Genomic DNA, 24,826 nt, shown 5'->3' with positions numbered 1-24,826 from the left:
TTGACAAAGATTTCTCAACTAGAAAATTAAGTAATGCCAGCTTTAAGATAACATAAGCATAGCACAGTTTTTAAATCTTATTTTCGTCTTTAGAAAAAGAATTTTAACTCTTACATACACTGCATAATATATCGGTTTCTGCTGTAGCAAACTTTTTTTTTTTTTTTTGGTTTATGATATTTAAACACACAAGTCAGAGGGTTCACAGAATTCTATCCTGAAGATCTGCCATTAAAGTGGACGCCAGGGAACTTAGCTTCTTCCCAGTCTCTCCTGCCATATCTTTAAGAGAAGAGATATCCTGTTGTGCCTGCAGAGAACCCCAAAAAAGAAAACAAAAAATATGAAAAAACCATGATAATTGAAAGTAAAGATTATGCGCCTATGCCGGGACTAGACATTTTCTTGCAAGACTTCAATACGCCAGTAATTCTTCAGTCTACATATTCTACTAAAACATAAGAATACCAAAACCGCAAGGGGCAGCACAACTTGTAAAGAAGTGACACAAACAAGGTTGACCTAGCTTCAAATCATGAGTACTGCTAGTTTCTCCCTTGGCTACGCCAACCATTGGCTTGGGTGGATTCTTATTTATAAAGATGGACGGGGTAATTTGCACGGATCTATGGGGATTAACCATTGGCTTGGGTGGACTCTTAACCGATACAGGTGGACAGGGTGGTTTGCATGGATCCCTGGGTATTAATCAGGTTGAAGGCTTGGACACTGTCAAGCCCTAAGAATAGGGCTTGCAAAATCAGTAGAATTCAGACGTAAGAATGATAGAAAGAAGAGAATAACAGATAGGAGAGAGAAGATAGAATCAAGAAAGAGAGGGAATTTGTTATTAACTTCCAAGATACCCTTTAATGCCGTAGGCCCTTGCTTTATAAGGCCTCTAGCTAGCTCAACCACTCTAACTACCCAATGGATTATCCGTTTACAACTTGCTTAGTTCTTTTAATTCCCCATTAACCCTACCTTTTACAATATTACATATTCCTCCCCTAGGGTCGTGACAATCCCTACCCCTTCAAACCATTCTTGTCCCAAGAATGCTAAAGAAGGCCGACAGCTCTAGGAAACTGCTTCAGTAGATCAGGAAGATATTCCATGTGGTGTTGCCTGCTGGTAAATGAGACCACTGCACCCTCACTTGAACTAAGGGTAGCTGTCCTTGGTATTGTACCCTTTTTTTCAGCACTGCTCGAGGTTCGATTATCTCTTATTCTGTAGCAAATGGTAGGTCTTGTCCTGTAGCCACAAGTTCTCCTCTTGCCTTTTTAAGCAAGGATACATGAAATACAGGATGTTAATTCACTCCTTCCGACAGCTGTAATTTATATGCCACTGGACCTACCTTAGCCTCAATTAGATATGGTCCAAAATATTTTGGACTCAGTTTAGAGACTGGTAGGGATGTATAGGGTTGTTGCAGAAACCTCCTTACCTTGAGGTATACCCGGTCTCCAACCTCAAAATTCCTCTCACTGCGTCTTTTGTCTGCTGCTTGTTTCATTCTATTGCGGGCAATAGCTAGTTCTCTTTTAAGGACCCCCAACAATTGTTGTTTCTATTGAAAGTACTGCTCTACATCAACCATAGTAGGTTGCGCTCCTGACAGGGCAGGCAGTAATGGAGGTTGATATCCGAACATAGCTTCGAAGGCACTTCTTTTGATGGCACTGTGATAAGTGAAATTATACCACCATTGTGCTAATGGTAGCCACTTATTCCAGCTCTTGGGGGGGTTGAAACACATACACCTCAGATACGCCTCCAAACATTGGTTAACTCGTTCCTTTTGGCGTTCCGTTTGAGGATGGTAGGCTGTTGACATACATAATCCTACTCCCAGCTTCTTGAATAACTCCTGCCAAAATGTACTAGTGAAAACATTATCTCTATCCGATATAATGGTTTTAGGGACTCCATGGAAGCTGGCCACCTTATCCAAGAATGTCCTGGCCACGTCCTTAGCTGTAAAGGGATGCGATAAGCTGAGGAAGTGCCCAAACTTAGTGAATCGATCTACTATCACCATAACAACATCCTTGCCTTCTGATTTAGGGAGTCCTATAAAATCCATCGAAATGCTGTCCCATGTTTGTTGTGGTATGGCCAGGGGTTGTAGTAGACCAGGATAGGGTACTTGTTCATGTTTACATTGTTGGCATACTATACAAGCCATCACAAATTTCACTACTTCAGTTTTCTGTTTCGGCCAAAAGAAAAGTTGCTTTACTTTTTGGTAAGTGGCACGAATTCCTGAATGACCACCAATTGGAGAGCAGTGTAGGGCTATCAGAATCTTCTCTTTTAGGGCAATGTCGTCTCCTACCACCAATCGTCCTTTATACCTTATCAAGCCATTCGCCAAAGTATAATTAGGAATTGCAGTCGGATTAACCACCAATTGTGCCATTATTTCCTTGAGCCACTTCGTTTTTTCATAACTTTCTGCCAACTCTGCCATCCACTCCGCCACTATAGCTACGATAGAATTGTAAACTGCATTCTCATCTCTTCTAGAAAGGGCATCGGCCACTATATTCTCCTTACCCCTTCTGTATTGAATAGTAAAGTCCAAGCCCATGATTTTTGAAACTCCCTTCCGCTAAAGGTGCGTGTGCAGCTTCTGTTGCGCTAAAAACTGCAAGCTTTCATGGTCCGTTTTGATCACAAACGGACTGCCTTCTAAGTAGTGGCGCCACTTATCAATGGCTTTCAATACTGCCAAAAGTTCCTTGTCATACACGCTTAAGCCTAAGTGCTTTTGGGAAAGGGCTTGGCTTATAAAAGCTAATGGTCACCCTTGTTGTACCAAGACAACCCCAATTCCCGAGTCACACGCATCAATCTCCACTGTAAAAGACTTGGAAAAATCTGGCAAGGCAAGGACCGGGGCCACAGACATGGCCTTCTTAAGGGCAATGAAAGCTGCTTCAGCCTTTGGGTTCCACTAGAAGCCATCCTTCTTGAGCAACTCCGTGAGGGGTTTGCTGATCATTCCGTAATGCTGCACAAATTTCCTATAATACCCCGTCAAACCCAAAAATCCTCTCAACTCCTTTACTGTTTTAGGCCTAGGCCATTCGCACATAGCTTCCACTTTTTAAGGATTTGTTCTCACCCCTTCACCATAGATAATATGGCCCAAATATTCAACTTCTTTAGCAGCAAAAGTACATTTGGAAAGCTTGACAAACGATTGATATGATTTAAGGATCTCAAATGCTGTTCGAAGGTGTGATAGGTGCTGGTTAAGGTCTGAGCTATAGATTAAAATGTCGTCAAAGAAAACTAGGATGAATTTTCTCAAATGCGGTAGAAAAATCTGATTCATCAATGCTTGGAAGGTGGCCAGGGCGTTGGTTAAACCAAATGGCATAATAGTGAATTTGTAGAGGCCTTGGTGAGTTCTAAAAGCCGTTTTAGGTATATCGGATGGTGCCATTCTAATTTGATGGTAACCGGACCTAAGGTCCAATTTAGAGAATATGTTTGCACCATACAGTTCGTCCAGTAGATCATCAATCAAAGGTATGGGAAACTTGTTCTTGATGGTATTAGAATTGAGTTGTTTATAGTCTATGCAAAACCTCCAAGTTCCATCTTTTTTTTTAACAAGGAGAACTAGAGAAGCATAAGAACTTTGGCTTGGCTATATAATGGCCGAGTTTAACATGTTTTGTACTTGTTTCTCAATTTCTGTTTTCTGGATGGATGGATACCTATACGGTCGGATGTTAATAGGGGCAGAATTTGGTTTGAGGTGGATTGCATGGTCTAAGGGTCTTTGGGGAGGTAAGGAATTGGGTTCTGCAAACAGATCCTTAAACTCTACCAAAATTGAATGTAAACTATCCGAATTTTGTACCTTTCTTGCGATTTGCATTTCCAGTGAATCTGCAGGTGGTGATCCTTCCTGGCATTGGTTTTCCGCTTCCACTTTTACAGATCTTATGGAATAGAGTTGTGCAATTTGCCCCCATTTCTTTCCCATCATCTTCTGCATTTTCTTTCCATCAATAAGCTTGCATTCTCCTTGCTCTAGGCTGCCCATTAGGGTTAACTTCTTCCCTTCAATTTCCACCGTGACTTCCAATTTATTGAAGTCAAATGTAAATGGGACTCACTATTCTGATCCAGTCCACACCAAGAATAATGTCACACCCACCTAATTCCAAAATCCTGAGATCTGCCACGAATTCTTGTCCCTGCATAATCCATGTGAATCCCACACATTTGTAGTGACTGAACATTCGACTGCCATTAGCTACCATAACCGACAAAGGAGTTGTGGCTGTCAAAGGCCACTTTAGGTCCGCAGCAGTTGATTTGCTAGGGAAGCTATGGGTGCTTCCACTGTCAATTAGCACCATCAGCTTCCTTTTTCCCACCTAGCCCTTAACTTTGATTATCTGTCCCAGTGGGCTGCCTTTTAATGCATGAAAATAAATCTCTCCTCCTTCCTCTCTCTGAACTTCTTCCTCGTCCTCTAGCAATGCTTCTTCCTCTGCCCTGCCTTGTTCTGCTTCTTCTTCCCCTTCTTCCTCCTCGCTCATGCCTTCTATCTTCATCAATTGTCTTTTGCACTGATGACCCGACCCATATTTGTCGCCACATTTGAAGCACAACCCCAACTGTCTCCTTTGTTCCATCAAACTGCCCTTCCCTCCATTATTGTTTAACGTTGGTTTGGCCGTTGCCTAATTAGGCCATGTTATCAAAGGTCTAGAACTTCCTCCCCCATACTGTCTGGCCAATATACTTGGCTTATAAGGAATTTTATGTTTCTTGAAAATGGCCTCCAGAACCATTTCTTGAAGCTTGGCCTTTTCCACTGCCTGGCTCACTGTTGTTGGAGTCATCATCTTTGCTGTGGCCCATAGTTCTTCCTTTAGGCCACTCACGAAAATTGATACTACATACTGATCAGTGAGCCCGGGTTGTATCGTACATACCAGGGATCTTAGTTCTTCAAAGCGGGCAAGGTACTCCATTATAGTACCTTCTCACTTCAATTTACTAAATTCTTCAATCACATCTATCATCTTCTTTTCTCCAAAACGATCGCACAGGCCATTCGCGAAAGCTCTCCACCCCCCTTGCAGCCCTCCGTCTTGGACCCACCCTTGGTACCAAGAATCTGCTACTTCGTTCAAGTATGCTGCCGCTAAGGTTACTTTCTGGTCTTCCATCGTCTGGTAGAGCTGGAAGAATCGTTCGCACCGCCTTAACCACCATCTTGGACTCTTTCCCTCAAATAGTGGTATTTCCAATCTGGGAGTAGGTGCATGGCCGTGTGACATCGGTTGGCCGTTTCTTCCCGCATTCTCTCGAAGTAATTGCTGCTCCGCCTTTTCCATGGCTACTTCTGTGCCCAAACGATCGTCGGGATGCTGCAATATTGGTGATGATGTTTGTCTCGGTGGAAATTCTGGCGATAGCCGGAATTGGGGCAGAGAGGCCAACATATTTAACATGCTGTTGATCCTCTGCCCTTGTTATTCCACTGTCTCTTGACACTTTTGAACGATTCTTGGCATCTTTCTACCTTTTCTTGTTTTTCTGTGGTCGCTTGCATGAGCTCCTTCCATTCCACCAATTCTTCCCTTGTTTAACGCAGTACATCCTGGGTGTTATTTACGCCAAATTCCATAGTTTCTAATCTGACCTCCAATTGTCTCAGCCGCGTTCCTTCCGCCATTGCTTTGCGATCTCCGCCTGCGCTGGGCTGCACTTGTTTCTTTTGCTATTGTTGCTACTACCCCACCGCCACACCGACGGCTCTGATACCACTTTGTCAAGGCCTGAGAATAGGGCTTGCAAAATCGGTAGAATTCAGATGTAAGAATGATAGAAAGACGAGAATAACAGACATGAGAGAGAAGATAGAATCAAGAAAGAAAGGGAATTTGTTATTAACTTCCAAGATACCCTCTAATGCTGTAGGCCCTTGCTTTATAAGGCCTCTAGCTAGCTAAACCACTATAACTACCCAACGGATTATCCGCTTACAGCTTGCTTAGTTCTTTTAATTCCCCATTAACCCTACCTTTTACAATATTACATATTCCTCCCCTAGGGTCGTGACAGACACCATATGTTACAAAAAGAAAACACATAAGAATACCAAAAGTTACATGACAAACCTGGAAAGAGAGACGGTTAATGAGGTCACTTGCAGCAAGATCAAGGGGCAAATCATCTCTTGTGTCACCAAAAAGATCAGCACTAGATATGGCAGTTGAACCCTGAAAACAGGTAGAGGTGAACATCGATACATAAATAAGTTCTACATTCCTAAAATTCTACAATTCTGTTAACATTCTGGAGTGCTAGGTCGAATTGCAAATTAATAGATATAACTACGGTTCATATATCATCTCTGCTTAAGTAAACTGAGTAGAGTCAAGATGAAACAATACCCAACATTTTTGGAACTAGGACGTGTGGAGAAAAGGGCATATAAATAATACACAAGTAATTTGGTTTCTTTTTTGTCTTGAAAGTCTTAGTACCAAACATAGCATAAGAGAAGCAAGTTGAAAAGATAGAAAACAGGCATTGCATGTACAACAGCTGACAGTGAGTTGGGAAGCAAAATAAAACATAAAAATGGAAGAAGAAAAGGAGAGTACAACAAAATGACATGCTTTGATCCCACCAGGTGGGAAACAAAAAAAAAAGGAGAGTAATAAAATAAAAACGATAATAGGCAGCACAGTTATAAGAACTAAATTAGATATCAAACAGGTGAAAGTGCTTGGTTGGATCAACAGTACAATAGACTCAACTACTAATTCTATTTAAGTATACAATAGATGGGGTTGGATTCATGGATTCTAGCTTATCAATATTCTATATCTGTGTAAGTAGAGAACTGTAATAGTTGTTTGCCACTACTTCCACTTCATATTCAGGATTGTGCCACAGGAGGCTATTTCTCAAAGTTTTTAGAAGGAAGAAATCATAACCTCAAACAAATTTTGGTTGAGGGTGTCTGTTTATTGAACATTAGCCTACTCATTCAGAGTGAAACCCCAACCCTCTGGATTTCAGTTGAATCATTGGGTGTAACCTGGTAGTGTAACGATGATAGAGAGAGTGATAGATGTCTTACAGATGTACGTGCAAACATATGTAATCCTATAATTAATATTGATGTGTATTTGCTGCGATGTCCAATAGTTGCTAATTGTGCAATCACAAGTTCCTACCATCTACCATTTCCAGAAGAAATAACAAAATGCAAATTCAAAAGGAAAAGCCAAAAAGAAGGAAAATATTCATTTCTCTAATTCTAAACATGCTGTTCCACCAAATTTTCATACAAATAGTGATGGAATTCCTTGTTTAAGTAGTGTACTAACACCAAATTACAGCTACATATCAATTTTGACATGCTCACAGTAGCACAATATGCAACAGTATTCATATTAAGTATGCCCCTTTATTTGCTATGGAGAGAATAATCAAGAATCTGAAGTGAAGGGAATAGTTCTATTTTAAGCCTTACTGAGAATTTCTGCAAGGAAACTTGAGCATCCATAGCAGCTTTGTTCTGATCTCCAAAAAATTGGGCTGATGAAATGGACTTAGCATTGGAAAATTTCTTCCTTGCCTCATCAGTTTCCTCAACCTGAAAATTACAATGTTTAGATAAGTACAGAATTCGTCATTACAACAACAGTAATCACAAACTTAATCCCACTAGGTGGTGTTGGCTACATAAATTCTCGACCTCTAGAAGTACATAATTTGTCATCATAATATTTAATTAAGCATAAAAGCAGCAACAAGGCCAACGATTCTAGACCTTATGCAAGATAACGGTACAGCTGCTCAATCAAATTTTAGTTTTTTAGTCCTAAACCAGTTTATTCACATTCTGATTCTGAGGTAGGACAGATCTGGTATTATGAGAATAACTAGTGATCGGAGGCTTGTTTAGGTTAGAAGGCTACGGAAATTTGTTGAAAAGTCTAGGGTTTAGGTATGGGTTGGTAGGCAATTTAGAGGGTGAAAAGATGAAATTTGGGGGGCTGAAGAGAGGTCTGGAAGTAGAGTTTGAAAATATGATTCTATAATTCAAAGATTAGAAAAGAGAGAGAAATCTTCTAGGCATCACACCTTGGATTAAAATTGTTAGTGTTATGTCCCAAAAGCTAATTATATTTTATGTAAATGATCGTATTTTTCATTGTGATTCTTTTTATTCAATCAATTGTTATTACAAAGGCATTATGTTTTATTTGTCATTAATAATTGTCGTGATTATTTATCGCAATCTATACTTGACGATCATAAAACATAGAGGCCCATATGGGACGTTGTGGAAAGGGCCAATCATGTGGACTAACTTATAAGAGTTCGCGCTTGCGTCTCTGCGGATTGAAAACAAACAGGATCAAAGGCGTTGGCTGCACGGTCGCGGTTTCCTAACAGAAATTGCATCACATAATTCAAAGAAAGCATAACATGCTTATGGAAAACTATAGGTAATTATTGCTTTCACTGCTAGAAAAGAGATTATAATGGTATTTATAGTCTTAGTAATGCTATTCCTACTACCATTAGGAAAATCATTTTCCTATTAAGAAACTACATACCATGACCTTATCCTACTATGTAGGCCTAGCTACATGAATTCTAGCTTTTCATTCATTTCTATATATCATATATGGACTTATCTCCTATAAGGTCCATATAATTAATATCAAACCTAAATGTCTCCCACCAAATTTTTCTTGGCGTTCCTCTACCTGTTTCGCCGAACACGTGTTCCATTTCATCCACTCTCTTCATAGGAGCTCTGTGGTCTTTTTTGCACTTTTTATATTAAACTGAAATTAATAATAATAGACTAGGAAAAGACCATAAATAAAACCCAAACACAACAAATAGAGTTAAAAAAGACTTCAGGAAACATACATGCAGAATGACAAAGATACCCTAATGCATAAAACATAAAAAAAAGTCTATCAGAGCCTCTAGGAGGGCTCTTCCTCATCCAACACATCCCAAATCAATGTTTGGGCCCCAGAACCAGTTTTAAGGCGCCTCTTATGCGTCTTTAGAGGCTGTTGCCAATGCCCTCCATCACACATTCACTTGAAAGCATAAGAGTCAGAACCAGTGCTTTAAGTCATAGTTAAGCATGAATTGTCAGTATTATGACAGCATCTTAAAGACGGGGCACGAAATGCTCGAAAGCATAAACTAGAGTGAAGGTTCATTGCTCAACAGACTAATAAAGCCTAGGACAATGAGGCAGTCTCTGAGTTGGCAAAGGTGCTCAAGAAATACCACTCTTCATTATTGGATAATTATGCATGCAAAGGCCGAAGGTGAGATGGCAGAGGGATGCCTGTTATGAATCAAAGTAGCAGTTAGGCACATAGATTTTTGGAATCAAGAAAGTAGAGGCAAGAAAAGTCACCAGAGAGAGAGAGAGGCAGCAGGAGTTTCTGACTTCCTAAAGGTCAGATTTAGGGCTTAAAGATCATTTAACCTAGGCCGGTGACCCAATTGCAGGGGGGGAAATCATACCTGATCACTCACGCCAAGAAATGTGGGCAATTTATCATGGCCTAACCCTCCCACAAGTAGTGGGAGAACTTCTCATCAATGTAGTGGCAGTACCGGCACAATCTTTTTTGAACCTGAGAATAAGGTATAGGACCACAATTTATCAAGTGCTTGAACTCTCTCCTCTTAGTCAAGATGAGATCCCCTCATAGTTGGAGGAACAAGAAACCCCTTAAAAGGTTGGAGGATGAGGCCTTCAACAAACCCTTAACTCTAGCCTCCAACCTACAAGTTCCTAAAAATCTCTAGTGAATGAAGACCTAGACCCAGACAACCTAGGTTGTAAATGAGATCATTTCCATAATCTTCAAGCATCTATGAAGAGAGCATGCTTGAAGGCCACAAGCATCATCGGTGCAAAAAACCATTGCAACAAGGGTTTTATAATGGCAAGTGGGTCACTCAGGTCCAGAATTCCTTCAATTGAGCCTAAAAGTTGTGGGCATCCTTAGGGTCTGTTCAGTTCTGGAAAACAACAAGTGTTTTCTAGAAAAAAATGTTCACATAAAACAGTAAACTCAGAATGTGTTCAAATGAGAAAAATTATGCATGGATGCTGCACTGAAAGCTCTGAGCCACCTATCCAGACAGCAAGAACGAAGTGTGATGATCAAGAAATGGCGGGAAAGATTGGCTTCATTCCCCTTCTCGCACCAGTAATTCACCCCAGATACATGAGATTTGAGCTCAAATAAAATAAAAAATAGTTATTTTTATGCAGAAAAAAAATCAATACTAGTTATATTTACATTAAAAATCAATATATATAATAAAAATTATGAAAATTAAAATGTACTAATAATAATATCAATAAATCAAAAATTTTATTAATGATCAATAACTTTTTACTATAATATCATAATTCTTTTAAATTTTAAAAAGGGTAAAGATTATAATTAATATCATTAATGATTATTGTCAATATTGTAATATTAATAATATCACGAATCAATGTTTTGGTGATATTAATTTTATAATATTATTAATCTACTCAACATTAATATAACAATATTACTAATAAATTATTATCATTGAAGTAGAATATTTATAATATCTTTACATATTGTATTGATAGGATTTGTGAGAAGTTAGAGGTAGAACTCCAACCTGAAAAGCTAGCTTAACAGGTGGAGGGATTCTCCTCCTTATATATAGCTCAGGTCTCCCTTGTGGAGGCGATGTGGGATTCTTAACACTCCCTCCACGCCGAAACTTCTCCAGTAACTGATACATGCTCAGGTGATCGGGCAGGGTACTGGTCCATGACCACGATAACCAAGGGTTAGCTCTGATACCATGTGAGAAGTTAAAGGTAGAACTCCAACCTAAAAAACTAGCTTAACAGGTGGAGGGATCCTCCTCCTTATATATAGCCTAGGTCTCCCTTGTGGAGGCGATGTGGGATTCTCAACAGGATTAATTTATAATAATAATATAATTATTAATAGAAACATATTGCATTATATAACAGTTGAAAACATGTTTTATATAATTATTTGGAACATATTTTTTAGTTTTTGAAATAAGAAAATAGTTTTCCGTATCAAACAACATAGCACATTTGTCCAAATTTTCTATAGAAAAGGAAAACTAGAAATGAAGTAGAAAATTGGAGATAGAAATTTGAAAGATGCTTTCTGGAACTAAATGGCCCTTTGATGGTAAGTGCAGTGCTCCAACACAGTTCTGTTGATCAAGTAAAACTCTAAAAGAGGTGCTCAGAGCAAGCTTATAGTGCATGGGAGATCTGGAGCAAGGGAGCAAAATGCTCCATTTGAGCCAATCAAGTATAGGGGCCCAAGGGAAGCAGGGCAGAGAGTTATGGACCGTGCTGAGAAGGATATTTGGGCAAGGCACACATGCATTACTTAATTGAATCTTCAGTCTCACATGAGTGATTGAATTTGGGTGCCACCTCACAGGTTAGCACTTGTAGTCATATGAGGCCCAGTTCACAGAGGGAGGGATGATAGGGACTGGTAATTGCAGAAGCGAGGGTCATTTCACATGCTACCCAAGGATGATGCGTCACTTATACTCACAGCTGGTAACTTGTATGACTCATTGAGGAAAGAAACTTGACAAATTGACCAGCATAGAATAGAGAAATTAGTGGAGACTCACAAACAAAAACTGTTGGATCAATATTTAAAATGAATATGGGCTATTATCTTCTTAGTATCTTCCCCATTGCAAATTAAGAAGTCAAACTGATAGCATCAGCCCAACTGCACATTAATTTGATGGCAAAATATACCTTTTACAAGTGAGTATTGAAAAAGACACAAATTACTGCACATGATCCCAAGAAAGAAAAGCCACACAAAGAAGCTAACATCAAACAAATAATGTATGCCAAGACAAAGTTAATTCTGTAAAAGGCTCAAGTTTATCAAATAAACTATAAAAAAGTGCATATCATGATAAAAAGTACAATCAAAAACAGCTAGAGGCTAGGGCTTCTTACATGAAACAACACATTACCAAGCAAAATGGATTCTCTTAATCAGGTTGGAGAAACAAGTGAGACTAATTAATAGCATCTAGACAAATTAAGGCAAACATTTTGTTAATGGGTAGTAATTAATTAAAAAGTGCTACCAACTCATGTCAAGCTTTTAGCAAAGGCTAAGTAGATAGATGGTAAACCAGACTTTCTGAGCAACAAAGAAAGAATTCAACATTGACAGAATACAAGAAAATGCTAACAAGAAATTAAAGTAAAATGAATTAGATTAGGTGCCAATAGATAATTCCAAAATGCACCGAAAGTATTCAATTTTTAGTGCATAGAACAGGTTTGCCAGAAACAGAAATTACTTGTGGAACAAAAATCACAAAATGGTTTTCAAATTAATTTCTTCTCTGACAGAAAAACCACTAAAATGTCCTAGACAATGTAAAATTGGTAAAAAAATAGCTCAGCAGTTGACTTTGCATAACTCTAAAGAAAGAAGGAAATGAATATAAGAGCTAATAAACCAGGCTAAAGCATTCAGGTTCCCATAAAAAACCAATAAAGGAAACACAAACTCATAGTGATGGACATTGCTGATTGATATGAAGAAGATTGAAATTCCTTATCAATCTCCAATAGGTTAAATAAATAAAGGAGACAGATAAAAAGAAAAGAAAAGAGAAAAGAGGAAATAAGAACAGATTGATGATGTCTAAAGCAAGAGAAAATAAAGTTTCACCAGGACTTTCAATGAAATCATTAGAAGTTAACAGATTGATGAAGTCCAAAGCAGGAGAAAATAAAGTTTTATCAACACCTTCACATTGAGATAATTAAATGTTAATGCTCAAAAACCCTACAATCCTTGAACAAGAACAGCAACCATGTGTATATTGTGACAGAAACCAACTCAATTAACCAGAAATAACTAGGGTAGAGACCCTGAAAATGTCTCTCCATACAGGTACAATCACATTAAACAGGTTCTATAGCTTAGAAACCAAAGCAGAAATCATATAGCTTACTTGAACTTTGGATGAACTGAAGCCTGTTTTCTTTGGGAAACCACTGTTCATTCCATACTCTGCAAAGAAACTCGTTGCCTTTGGAGGGGCTACATGGCTGATCACCTGTGTACCATCAGAACTCACGGGAGCAGCTTGGACATTATCTACATACTCGAAACGCGAGGTAAAAGACAAAGTGGATGTTGGGGTGCTATTGCTTGAGGTTGGACCTTGTAAAGGAGGTTCCTCAGGCTTCTGATCATAGAGACTGTCACTTGGCTGAAATAATTGAAGTGTTTCCTTGAGTTGAAGTGTTTCATTGAGCTATAGGAACATAGAATTTATTGTACAACATCAAGTAACACCTTCAGTGAGAGAATTTCTTAAAAATATTAACTTACATCATCAGTTCATATGTAATATGAGGTAACCAGTTTTTCTTACAGGAAAAGTAAATATTCACCTTAGTAGTTAGCTTTCGAGCACCAAGTCCCCCAGACTTTCCAGTTTTTTTGGCACCAAGAGGCTTTTTAACAGATGAAGTAAACGCTGTATGAGAAGCTTTAGGTGAAACAGAGACATCAGAAGATTCTTGCTTCACAGAGGAAATTTCTTTAGGTGCTTCTGCAATCTTATCAGTAAAGCCATTCGAGGCATGCATTGACTGAGAAGCAACTGGGGACGATGGCACGCCTGTGTCTTCAGTAGAACTTTTAGCAACTTCCTTTGCAAGTATCTGTCTATATAAGTCAGCAGCTCTTGAGGTAAACTTGGCCTCAATCTTGCCTCCATCAGTCCATCCATGCTGCTTGAAGAAAACATGGGCGCGGTTGTTTCCTCCAAAGCTCATTATCTTTAACTGCTCTGGAGTCCATGTGTCTAAATTGGTAGACCTACAACAAATAAAACCAAGCCTCTTGATTAATAAGCAATCACCTCCAGAAAAGGAAGGACCTGAAAAATAGAGAGACATACAAAAGATGGACACTTTAAACATCAGTCTCCATATAGAACAACAACTGAAAACTACATTATATGGCAAGATGCACCACTAATGACATCTTTCATTTCTCAGTTTGCTAGATAGGACTAGACATAAAGACAGTTGAAAGAACTCAGCTTTCCAGCATAACAGACTAGACCTAGTGATCAATTAGAGTGGTAGATGAGTTTGCAGAAGGTAGGTACCGCATTGCTTTGTCCTTGCATAAAGCTGCAAGTTTGAACCTGCTGGCAATAGTTATACCTTGTGAATCAACTGCATGGCTAAGAATGTCCTTGTCACCTTAGGTGTAACTAGAGCACTGCTATATCGCATACCTCATAGTTGGGAACCTTAGCAGCCTATGAAGCACAACACTTCATGTTTGGTTTCCATACCCACGTCTGACATGAATAGCATATGCACTAGACAAGATAAGAGTCCAATGGTCAAATGGTGTATCTTAATTTGTTATAATATTTGGGGAAATTGCCCCCACACACCCTGTGGTTTGGGCCTTATTCCCAGGCATCTCTTGTTTGTTTTTTTTTCCAAAAAGGTCCCTCAGAGAGAGAGAGGGGGAGAGAGAGAGGCAGTGCAGCGACAGAATGAGTGTCTGCAACTGATGGGATCATTTTAAGGTCACTTCTGGCTGACTGCAGTGGAGGCTCCTCTCTTGGTCCTTCCTCTGACAGAGATTGGCATTCTTTCTCACTGAAGATCTCAGTGGAACATTCTTCTTCAGTGGACCAGTGGCAGCAAGTGGGACCTGTTTTCAATCATGATGGGTACCCCACGGTACTTCTCCTCCCTTCAATGGCCAAGCAAGCTCCTTCTGATGGTAACCAGCAGCAAGGCTGAGTCTCCTTTAATGGCTGCCATAGTTGCAGAGACCCATTCCACCAGGGCACTGCCTAACCATTCCAGACCTCTCCCTCCCTCCCTGTGGTTAGGTGCTGCTAGCAGCAATGTGGGTACTTGATTTTGATTCCACCATAGAAGTTTTGTTGGGGTTTCTGCGGTAAGGTGTCTTGATTTGATTGAAGCTCCTCTCTTCTCCAGCAAAGCTCCCCTTCTCGAGCACTGTTTCAGTCCTCTAGTGAGCTGCTTCTCTTCTTTATATTTTTTATTTTTTATTTTTTTTAACTAGATAAGGAGATTGGAAAAAAAAGAAGAAGAAGAAGAAGCTAATTTTAACTTAATATCATTTTAATTAACATCATTTGTAACAAAGGAGGTTCCTAGAAATAAAGGAAAAGTACAGGGATCTCTTTGGTGAAAAACAAACTGCATAGTGTGGCTGGGCAAAATGCCCAAACCACAAGGGCCTTCCACTTGTTCTGCATCATTACCTTAGGCATATTTTTCTCATCCTCCACCCCTTCTCCATAGCTTGACAACCAAATTGAAGATTTGAAACATAGGATATTGCATCTTTTTATGGAGGTTATTGTTACTTTCCTGTTTGCTAGAGATCTTTCTGAGACAAGTACTTCTTAGATCACCAAGGATTAGTTTCATTATTGTGACCCAAAACTTCAGAGTTTTACTTATTACTCTCTTCAGAATAAATATTGTTTTTTTTCCCTTTAGAATATCTTTCCTAGTTGAATTAGTCTTATTCTCACATATAGAAAAGAGATGTGTAGAAGATCTTAATCTTGATTGATTGAATATACACAAAAAATTCGCTCAAATTTGTTTGTTAAACAAACAAACCAAGTACAAACAACTGTGGACTTGGTGGATAGCAAGCTTATGTAATTGCTAACTCCCAATCTCTTTTAGAGTTGATTGTTAAAAGGTATTCAAATATGTTAGAGAAAACATAATCATAATCATAATCATAATCATAATCACCTTGAAATTATATTCACAAAAGAAAAATGTTATGATTAGGAGCTCTAGGATCCTCTCTATTCAATGCCATCTCACACACTCTCACCGAAATCAATCACAACAACATAAATATAAAAAACGGAATTGAAAACAGTAAAGAAATTAGGGATAGAAACAACCAAACCACACAGTGAAGACAACAAGATTTATCATGGTTCAGACCGCATAAACAGTCCTACATCCAGCCTTCAGATCCTCTATGAAATCCACTAAGAATGAATGAAACCAGTACATGAGAGTCCCTCTCACACATACACACGAGTATAGTCAATCTTGGAGATTACAAAGTCTATCTTTCTTCTAGCTTTTCTCTCACACACTGCACTCACACATTAGAATGAATGATCGCATGACAAATGACTGCCCTATGTCTTCTATTTATAGACATTATGGGCGGATGTTACAAGGGAAATAAAAGACTACACATTTCCTATTATAACCCCAATACATAAGTACATAACTATACTTAGAATAATCTGCCGCTTGATACTATGGACTTCACTGGTGCTTACACTGGATGCAAACTACAACAAAAAATAAATCCCTCCAATTATCTATTGTATTGAGATCAAAATGATGGCACTGGATTTAAACATACATCCTTCAAAGAACAGTAGACTTTCATACCATGTTACATGAGTTCATAAAAGTAGAAAATATAAACCAACAGAATCTCAACAATAAGACACTTTTAAGTACATTAATGACTTGGCATAAAGTCAAGTATAGCTTTAGTAGAGTTTCTCATGTACTAGACGAGCCAAGCACGGACATAAGGAATTTTTTCTCACACCAATTTGGGTCCTTATGAACTTGCAGATTAGAGGCTGGACATTCAAAATCCATAGTGACCAAGAACATGGTATGTTTTGAGTCATGGTACAATAATAGGTATGAGGTGCGTTAATAAGCTAAATTTCTGGTATGATCGGGGAATGCTTGTGATACATTTTATAATTGTATTCAGGTCAAAGTTAGTTGGACTGATACTTTGCTATCATAGAGGTTAGTTTATTTGTTTTGTTATTATTCTTTTCAAAACAATCTTCACTCACCTGCTATCTTCTTCGATTTCACCATGTAGTGCTGCAAGAAGCCAACGAAAATCAATCATTGTGATTCCAGTTCAACTTCAAAAGAAGTTTCTTTTTGCATTCTTTTTTACAATGTTCTAAAATGTGCTAGGCACTAGTTGAGCGCTAGATTGGGGCCTAGCGCCTAGGCAACTCTGTGTGTGTGTGTTTTTTAAAAACTTTTTGATGTATCATGTAATTTGATGTTATTTTCAAGTAAATCAAAGCTGGAAAGACAAGTGAAATAATAGAATTAAATTTGAGAAAATAAACTATTGTAGATTAGTTCCGGGTTCAGGAAGGCAAAAGCAACAATAATGCAACATAAACCATATCCGAAGAATCTAACCATCTAATTGGACTTCTTCCTCTCCATATTCTTCCAACACACGATCCTCATCGGATTCAAAATCAAATTCATTGATTTCTTATTCATCTTCTTCTTCTGGTTGGAGACTTTGCATAGTACAAGAAAATGACGACGAAGAGAACGACGGCGAAGATGGGTTGGGTTGGGTTCGGAGAAGAGAACGACGACAGGAATGATTCGGAGAAGAAAATGACAATGGGTTGCAAACTTACTTACAGTGGCAGCAATGTGGCGATGGGGAAAAGAGACAATAGTTGTAGACTATAGCAGCAGCGGTAAAGGGGGAAGGAGTGAGGAGAATTAGGGATTTCTTTGAGGAGAAGGTTGAAGTATCACGCGAAGTACGGAAGGGGGGGTTTCTTTGGGGATCAACGTCGTTTTGTGCTTGGGCTGCCGCCTAGGCGCCACCTGGGCCCGATTAATCGGGCTCGGTGTCTCGGATGCCAACTTGCGTGTATTCGCGGCAGCAGGGGGCTACCTAATGCCTAGGTTGCCGCTTGGGCCGCGTTTTAGAACACTACTTTTTTAATATATCCATATTTTGGTCAAAGAGCTAGCTACAGAGTCCCAAATTCCTTTCTACTATTATTGAAGAATCCTATGGACAAGAAGTAAGGGTAGAATATAATTCAAAATGCAATAGCATATATAATAAAGCAGGGTAAGCAAGCTTTCTTTCTCTAATTTTCTTTTAACATTATTTTGACTATAGGTTTCTTCCCTAATATGAAACTGTTTTAGCTGAGTTCATACATGGCTTGGGATCCCCATTCTTGGGGATCCAGATTGCATTTCCAGGGCTGCAAAAAAACCACAACCAGAATGCATGATTCAGATTTGGTTCTTCCAAGGGGAAGGACAAACCTGGTAACTATGATTCAATCCCTCTCTTCCTCAACAGCAACATAGGGAATCAAGTCTTGAGAGGAGCAACTAGAAGTTTACATAAAGCAAACCTACTAAAGGCTATATCATTCATGTACCTAGGGAAATTTTCCCTCATTATCATATTTCATGACCAAGGAGATGCGCCGCTTGTACCTGGCAAGGGTTCGCATCAAATCAAGATGGGTTCCATCCCCGAGTCTATAAAAAGGACCATGCCCCTTTTAGAATTTAACAACTCCTTAACACTTGTTAAACATATACAAACAGAATGGTCTAAGAACTTGGCAAGATAGCCCTACCCCATCTCATCTCTAAGGCCACTACAGAGCCTTTAGCTTTCCCACTGAAGGCACCCCTTTGACCTAATGACTTGAACATCAATGCCACCTCTCTCTGGTGGTTTTTTTCTCCCTTTCCATCCTCGGCAGATCTGCTGAGTCTTAGTTTTGCCATAGTTTCAGAGGCCTATTTTAGGTCATTCCCCCGGGCATAAATGGATCCTAACCAGGAACTCAAAGAGAGCTGAGTATCAACCGTCCATGTATAAAACTGAAGCTACTGCAGAATAGGCAACCACACATGCTTGCAACCACATACCCGCAGTCTACCTCCTTGTTAGTTGTATTTTTATCTCTATTAGACTTTAAAAAAAATATATATCAATCAGCCCTACGTTCCACACAGTGTCTTATGATTATATTATTGATACAGTTCAGGACAGCTTAATCCTCGAACCTCAAGAAACAAAGCCCAACCACACAATTCCAGACAAATCCATCTACGTAAACGCACAATTACCGACTTTGAGATACTCAGACGCAAAATAGAACAGTATTTGCATGTATAACACAGCCAATAAACTTACCAAGCACAAAATAAGCAAAGACAAGCAAATTAAAAATTAAAAAAAAAAAAAAAGACACAGCAAGTTCTCACAACCTCAATCGTCACGTAAAACAAGTTAATTGGACAGGAATTATCTAAAACGATGCTAGAGAGCAACGAATCGGAAGACGATAGTCACCTAACGAAGCTGATGTGAACTCCGAGGCTCCGATGAACAGCGGAACAGTCGATGCACAAAAAGATCCCGTACGTAACAGAAGCCCATGTCGGATTCTTCGCATTGCAATCAAAACACATCTGGGAAAATCAAATCCAGAGTCAAGATCCATCAGAGAAAAGCCAGATCTAGATCAGATCTTGGTAAAAAAATTTCACGTACTTTGTTCTCCGGCTTCGCTTTGAGCTTCCGAAAAACGGCGTTCTTGTCGGTGGAGCTCTCGGTCGACGCCATGTTATATATATATATATATATATAGAGAGAGAGAGAGAGAGAGAGAGAGAGAGAGAGAGAGGAGGAGGAGGGGGAGGAGATGGAGGTTTCGGAAGCGACCTCTACCCTCCTCGGATCAGCTGCACAGAAATGAAAGAGTGGCAGATCTACTACTTGTACCCACCGCTTCTCACTATCCTGGCTATTTATATATTCTAGTCGCACCTGTCTTCTATTTTCCAAAGCCCTTTGATATTCACATTCCCCCCCCCCCCCCCCCCCCCCCCCCCCCATCTTATAATAACTTTGAGTTCTTAATGTTTTGCTTTGAGTTTGGATTTTTATTCAACTTAGTTTATGGCCAAATATAATAAATAAGATATTTAATAAATAACAATTTAATTCATCCTACACTAAATAAATTAAATTTAAGTATTTTAAAAGAGTTTATTCACTTTATTAAATAACTATAACTAAAATAATAAGAAATTACTCACAAATTAACTCAAAGTATCGAATCATACCCAATGAAGTATAGAAATGAAAAACGTTTTTTGTTTTGAAACTGTTTACACTTTTTTTTTTTTAAAAAATTATTTATTTCAAAATTTTTATTTCATATAAAAAACATTTTTCGTATCTATTTTTATACAATTTAAATTACACCTTTCAGCAATACTGAAAGCATACTTTATGTGTGGTTATGATTTAAAACATGTTTAATTTTACAATAAAAATTCGATAATTTAGTTTTGAAAATGCTTTTGAGAACATTATAATGGAAATGGATTTAACGTAATGATATGATATTTTAATATAGCTTAAATAACAGTAATAGCTTTAGATTTTCTTGACGGTAATGGGGTGACGTGGCATAATTTGGGGCCGACTAGTGCACCAACCGTTAGTGGATCCAATCAAGTAGGTGTCACCTTATGGGATGTCAGTTGGTGACGTGTGTTATCTATATTATTATATAAATAAATATTATAGATTTTAACATTATAAAATTTTGCTAATTAAATAAATAAAAAATACTTACGCTAAAAATTTTAATTGTGACATTTAAACTGTAACCACCTTATCAAATAATTTTATCTCTATGCTAAAACACGTTTTGTTTAAAGTTTTACTTAAAATAATTAAAATTAAATTACATCTGTCAAATATTATTTAAATTTTTTATTTTTTTTACTACCGCAATCCATCTACTCATCTATTATACGGTCTTCTATGAATTTATGAACTGCGCCCAATATCTTACCATGGCTTGGCACGAGGCCCATTAGATCGGCATGCCTGATTTGGGCTTACGTTCTAAACTAGTTGGGCTTTTGTTGGGCCACGTGAATTTTTTTCAAGGGGTTGGGCCATCTGAATTTGAATCCGGGTAATAATTTTTGTAGATTCACGGGTTATAAATTTTTACGCTATAGTAAATAATGGCAAAATTACCATTCACCCCCTTGTAATTTGAATGAAAATAAAAATTTATATAATTTTTTTTTCCATCATCCGTGAGAGAGAACCAATATTATATATGCATCATTAAACCTATAGACTATGGGGGACTGTTTCTTTAGGCTCTGCATTGTTCCCTTACCTTGTTTGGATGTTTAATAAAGAAGATGAAGGGAATTCTATTTCCTTTATTTGAGAGTTTAAATGAAATGGAAAGGGAATGAAAATGATATAGTATTAAGTTTCTAATATAACCCTTATATTTTATATTCTTATACATAACATAAAGGATGAAAAAAAAGATAATATTTTAATTAAAAAGGACCAAGATCTCCTCCCATACTCTTATATTCAAGAGAAGTTTGAACTTACCCTTTGAGGTTGTCTAAGTTGGTTCTTGTCACAATCTTGGAGTTGTGATACAAAATTTGAATATCGATTACTCAAAATTAATTTTAATATTTAATATTATTAATTAAAGTGTGCTCTGCAATGCATCACTAAAAGATTATTTATAGACAACTAATTAATAAAAAATTATTTTAAAAAATAAATCAAAAGAAACTAATAAACAAGTCAAAAATAAATAAACTAATGAAACAATATTAATTTCTATTTTTACAATTAAAATATTATTTTTATGATCTTTATCATTTTTCCTCGATTAAAAAGAACTCAACTCTAATGAGTTGGACTAAAGATACTACTCCAAGAGCTTAAGATCTAAGATTCTAAAATCTTTTTCAATAATTCAAGTATTATTTGAATTTGGAAATCATTTTCAATAATTCAAGTATTATTTGAATTTGGTCAATCTTCCCTTTTGACAAGGAAACATCAAATAACCACCACCATAAGGAAAAAGCTACAAAATCTTATTGTCAAACATAACATTAGTCACATTCTTTTGTTGAGGTCTGCATAGGTTGCAAAGAATCTGGTCATTTAAAGGAACACAAGTAGGCAAGAGAAGAGACTCAAATGTGCCATGGGCAACAAGTTGAATTTTTCACATTGAAAAGATGACTAATATTCATATTTTTAGGTAACTCAAGTAAATAAGCATTACTTCCAAGTTTTCAAATAATAGGAAAGGGGCTACTAGCTCGGAGATATTATTTCTTAAAGGAATGGTTGGGGAAAAGCTAAGGGCAAATATGAACCATGATATAGTCCCCTTCATTAAATTCACGAGTCCTACGATGTACATCAACAACAAATTTATAGTCAACATTATTCATTGGAATTTTTCTTCTAATCTCAACATGTAAGTCATGAACGTGTTGAGCAAAATTTTCAGCTAAGTTTAGAAATTTGGGCGGGGTAAGGGTACAATATTAATAGGGGTACAAAGAAAGTAATCATGAAGAATCTCCAAAGAACTTTTATTAGTAGACCTATTAATAGAGTTGTTATAGCAAAATTCAACAATTGACAAAACTAAGTCCTAACTACCTCGTTTTTCTCTTAAAAGACACTTTAAGCAAGTCTCCCAAACTATGATTCACAACTTCAATTTTCCATAAGTTTGGGGATGGAAGCTAGAAATGAATTTCAAACTTGTCCCAAATAGTTTTCATAGTGTCTTTCAAAAATAACTAACAAATTTAACATTTCTATCAAATACAATGGAAGAAGGCAAACCATGCAACTCAAGAACTTTCCCTAAAGAATAATTTAATAACATGGGAAGCGTCTATTGTCTTACTACAAGAAAGAAAATGTGTCATCTTAGAGAACCAACTAGAACTAGCTAATATATCCAAGATATCTTTCAATCTCAAAATAAGAAATTATACTTGATGGAGATTTTATTAATGACTCTATTATCCACACACATTCTCCAATATCCATTTTTCTTTTGGTTCATCCTATAATGGGGAAAATTAGGTAATTGAAACCTAGGAACTAGATCAATGGCATGTTGGATATCCCTCACAAATGGTAAGTCACTAGGAGCTCATTGAGCATGATATTAGAAAATTCTTCTAACAATGGCTTAATACTAGATGGAAACTCCAAGCTCTCAAAACAACTCAAAATAGACTACTTAACTCTGATGGCTAACCCATATTCACTATCTTGGCAGTTTTTTTTTAAATGCCTTAGGAGCTATAAGATGGATATGTGTTTGTTACTAAGGACTTGTGGTACTTAATTGGGCTTGGTCCTAGTGCCTATGCTAAAAGGTTTAATAAGGATCAAAGTAAGAGAATGCGGGCATACATCCATTTCTTATCCTCGAGTATTACATATAGTAACAACTGTTTTGGATGTGATTTAGGTTTAACAGTTGTTACTGTAAATGGAATGAGGATAGGTTGTAACGACCCGCCTCCTGAAGCCCATGCTAACATAGAGAATTCGTGAGAGGGTCGTTAATAGAATGATATAAAAGCAACTTGAAACACATTTCATTAACATATCTTACAACCTCTCATTAGCAAGCTTCATAAAGCAACATTACCAAATCTCTCACATTAACGTTAAGCATATACATTATATTAAAACATGAGTTACAACCTCTTGACAAAATACATCAGGTCAGAACCACAAAACATATACATACACACTCTCAGGGCTTAAAAACCTAACTAGCTCTAGCCTCCCAACACGAAAGACCCCAAGACCTTCTTTTAGGTGAGCTCTGTACACATTTATCCACAAAAGATCATCCTCGACTAGACTTACCCTCGACTTTATCTTTGCCCTTACCTGAAATGATGCAAAAAAAGAGAATGAGCCACAAGACCCAGCAAATATAACAACGAATAGAAAAAAGACATGAAATAATATGAGTAAGACGCAATAATCCAACAGGGAAGAAAAGAGTAAAGCCAATGAAACATGCCCATGCTATGCATACACAACCCATATATAAACATAACATAAATAGCCCCAACACTTCAAGCCTCGCACTCACCACCACAAGTGACTCTTGGGGACAGATAACTTACTTCTAGGGCTGCACTCCCTCGCCATACAACCCTTGAGGACAAGCAGCTCCTACCCAATGCCATGGTCATAATACATGCCGCAAGGTCATTAGGGCCAACAGGTTCACTCCTAAGGTTATGCTCATGAGTACATACACCCTTAAGGACAATTCGCTCCCACTCAATGACTAGGTTTGACCACACCAGACACACACAAAACCATATATGCATAATAAAGACATGCTCACAAAATGCCCTTCCCTTTTAAATAAGTCTCACATGTATGCCACTGACTCAACACCATGCCAATGGATGCATAAACACTTTCTAAGAACATTTAAATATAATTTAGAACTAATAAGGAATCACCCAAGTTGGAACTTAAACCCTCTTTTAAAGAGCCGACAGAAAAGATTGACAGTTGCCCCTAAAATAGTTGACAGTTGCCTCACCTGACACAAATTGTTGATAGCCTTGAGCCCCCAGTCGACAGTTTTTGCAAGTTGTCGATAGCCTTCTCCCAAATTGTTGATAGGTGGAAGAATAGAATCTCTTATGAGACAAACCAAAAGCAAGCCAAGAACAAAAGAATTCACTCAATCAATCCCTTAACCCAAAGCACTATTCTTTTTAGGATTGTAGGGTGAAACTAACCCTACTTTGAAACCTGAGAGAGACCAACAAGATTAAACCAACAACAAATGATATTTACAAAGGTTTCTATATAGTCTTTCAACACAAGCTTCTTTTGGAAAAACATAGGACTTCCATGCCTAAATCCCCAAACATCATGACTAGAAGCTTTAGAGAGAGCTAAGAGAGATTAGAACTTGCCTCAAGGAGCCCTCCTTGATAATCCTTCTTTAGACAATAAGC

General features: G+C 37.8%; 1 protein-coding gene across 1 annotated transcript; it reads right to left on the bottom strand.

The window, feature by feature from the left end:
* On the bottom strand, window positions 1-19,740 carry LOC127813061 (probable ADP-ribosylation factor GTPase-activating protein AGD8). Its single transcript, XM_052353786.1, has 7 exons — window positions 19,503-19,740; window positions 19,302-19,420; window positions 13,529-13,958; window positions 13,084-13,344; window positions 7,529-7,651; window positions 6,162-6,263; window positions 1-310 (listed from the first exon to the last, which is right to left on the bottom strand). The coding sequence occupies exons 1-7, from the start codon at window positions 19,572-19,574 to the stop codon at window positions 203-205; spliced, it is 1,215 nt and encodes a 404-aa protein (XP_052209746.1). The 5' UTR covers window positions 19,575-19,740; the 3' UTR covers window positions 1-202.
* Window positions 19,741-24,826: the final 5,086 nt, after the last annotated feature.

The sequence above is a fragment of the Diospyros lotus genome, chromosome 11 (assembly GCF_014633365.1).
Source record: "Diospyros lotus cultivar Yz01 chromosome 11, ASM1463336v1, whole genome shotgun sequence".
Lineage (NCBI taxonomy): Eukaryota > Viridiplantae > Streptophyta > Magnoliopsida > Ericales > Ebenaceae > Diospyros > Diospyros lotus.
Note: the sequence above shows the minus strand (reverse complement) of the source record. Positions and strands in the feature narration are given on the sequence as shown.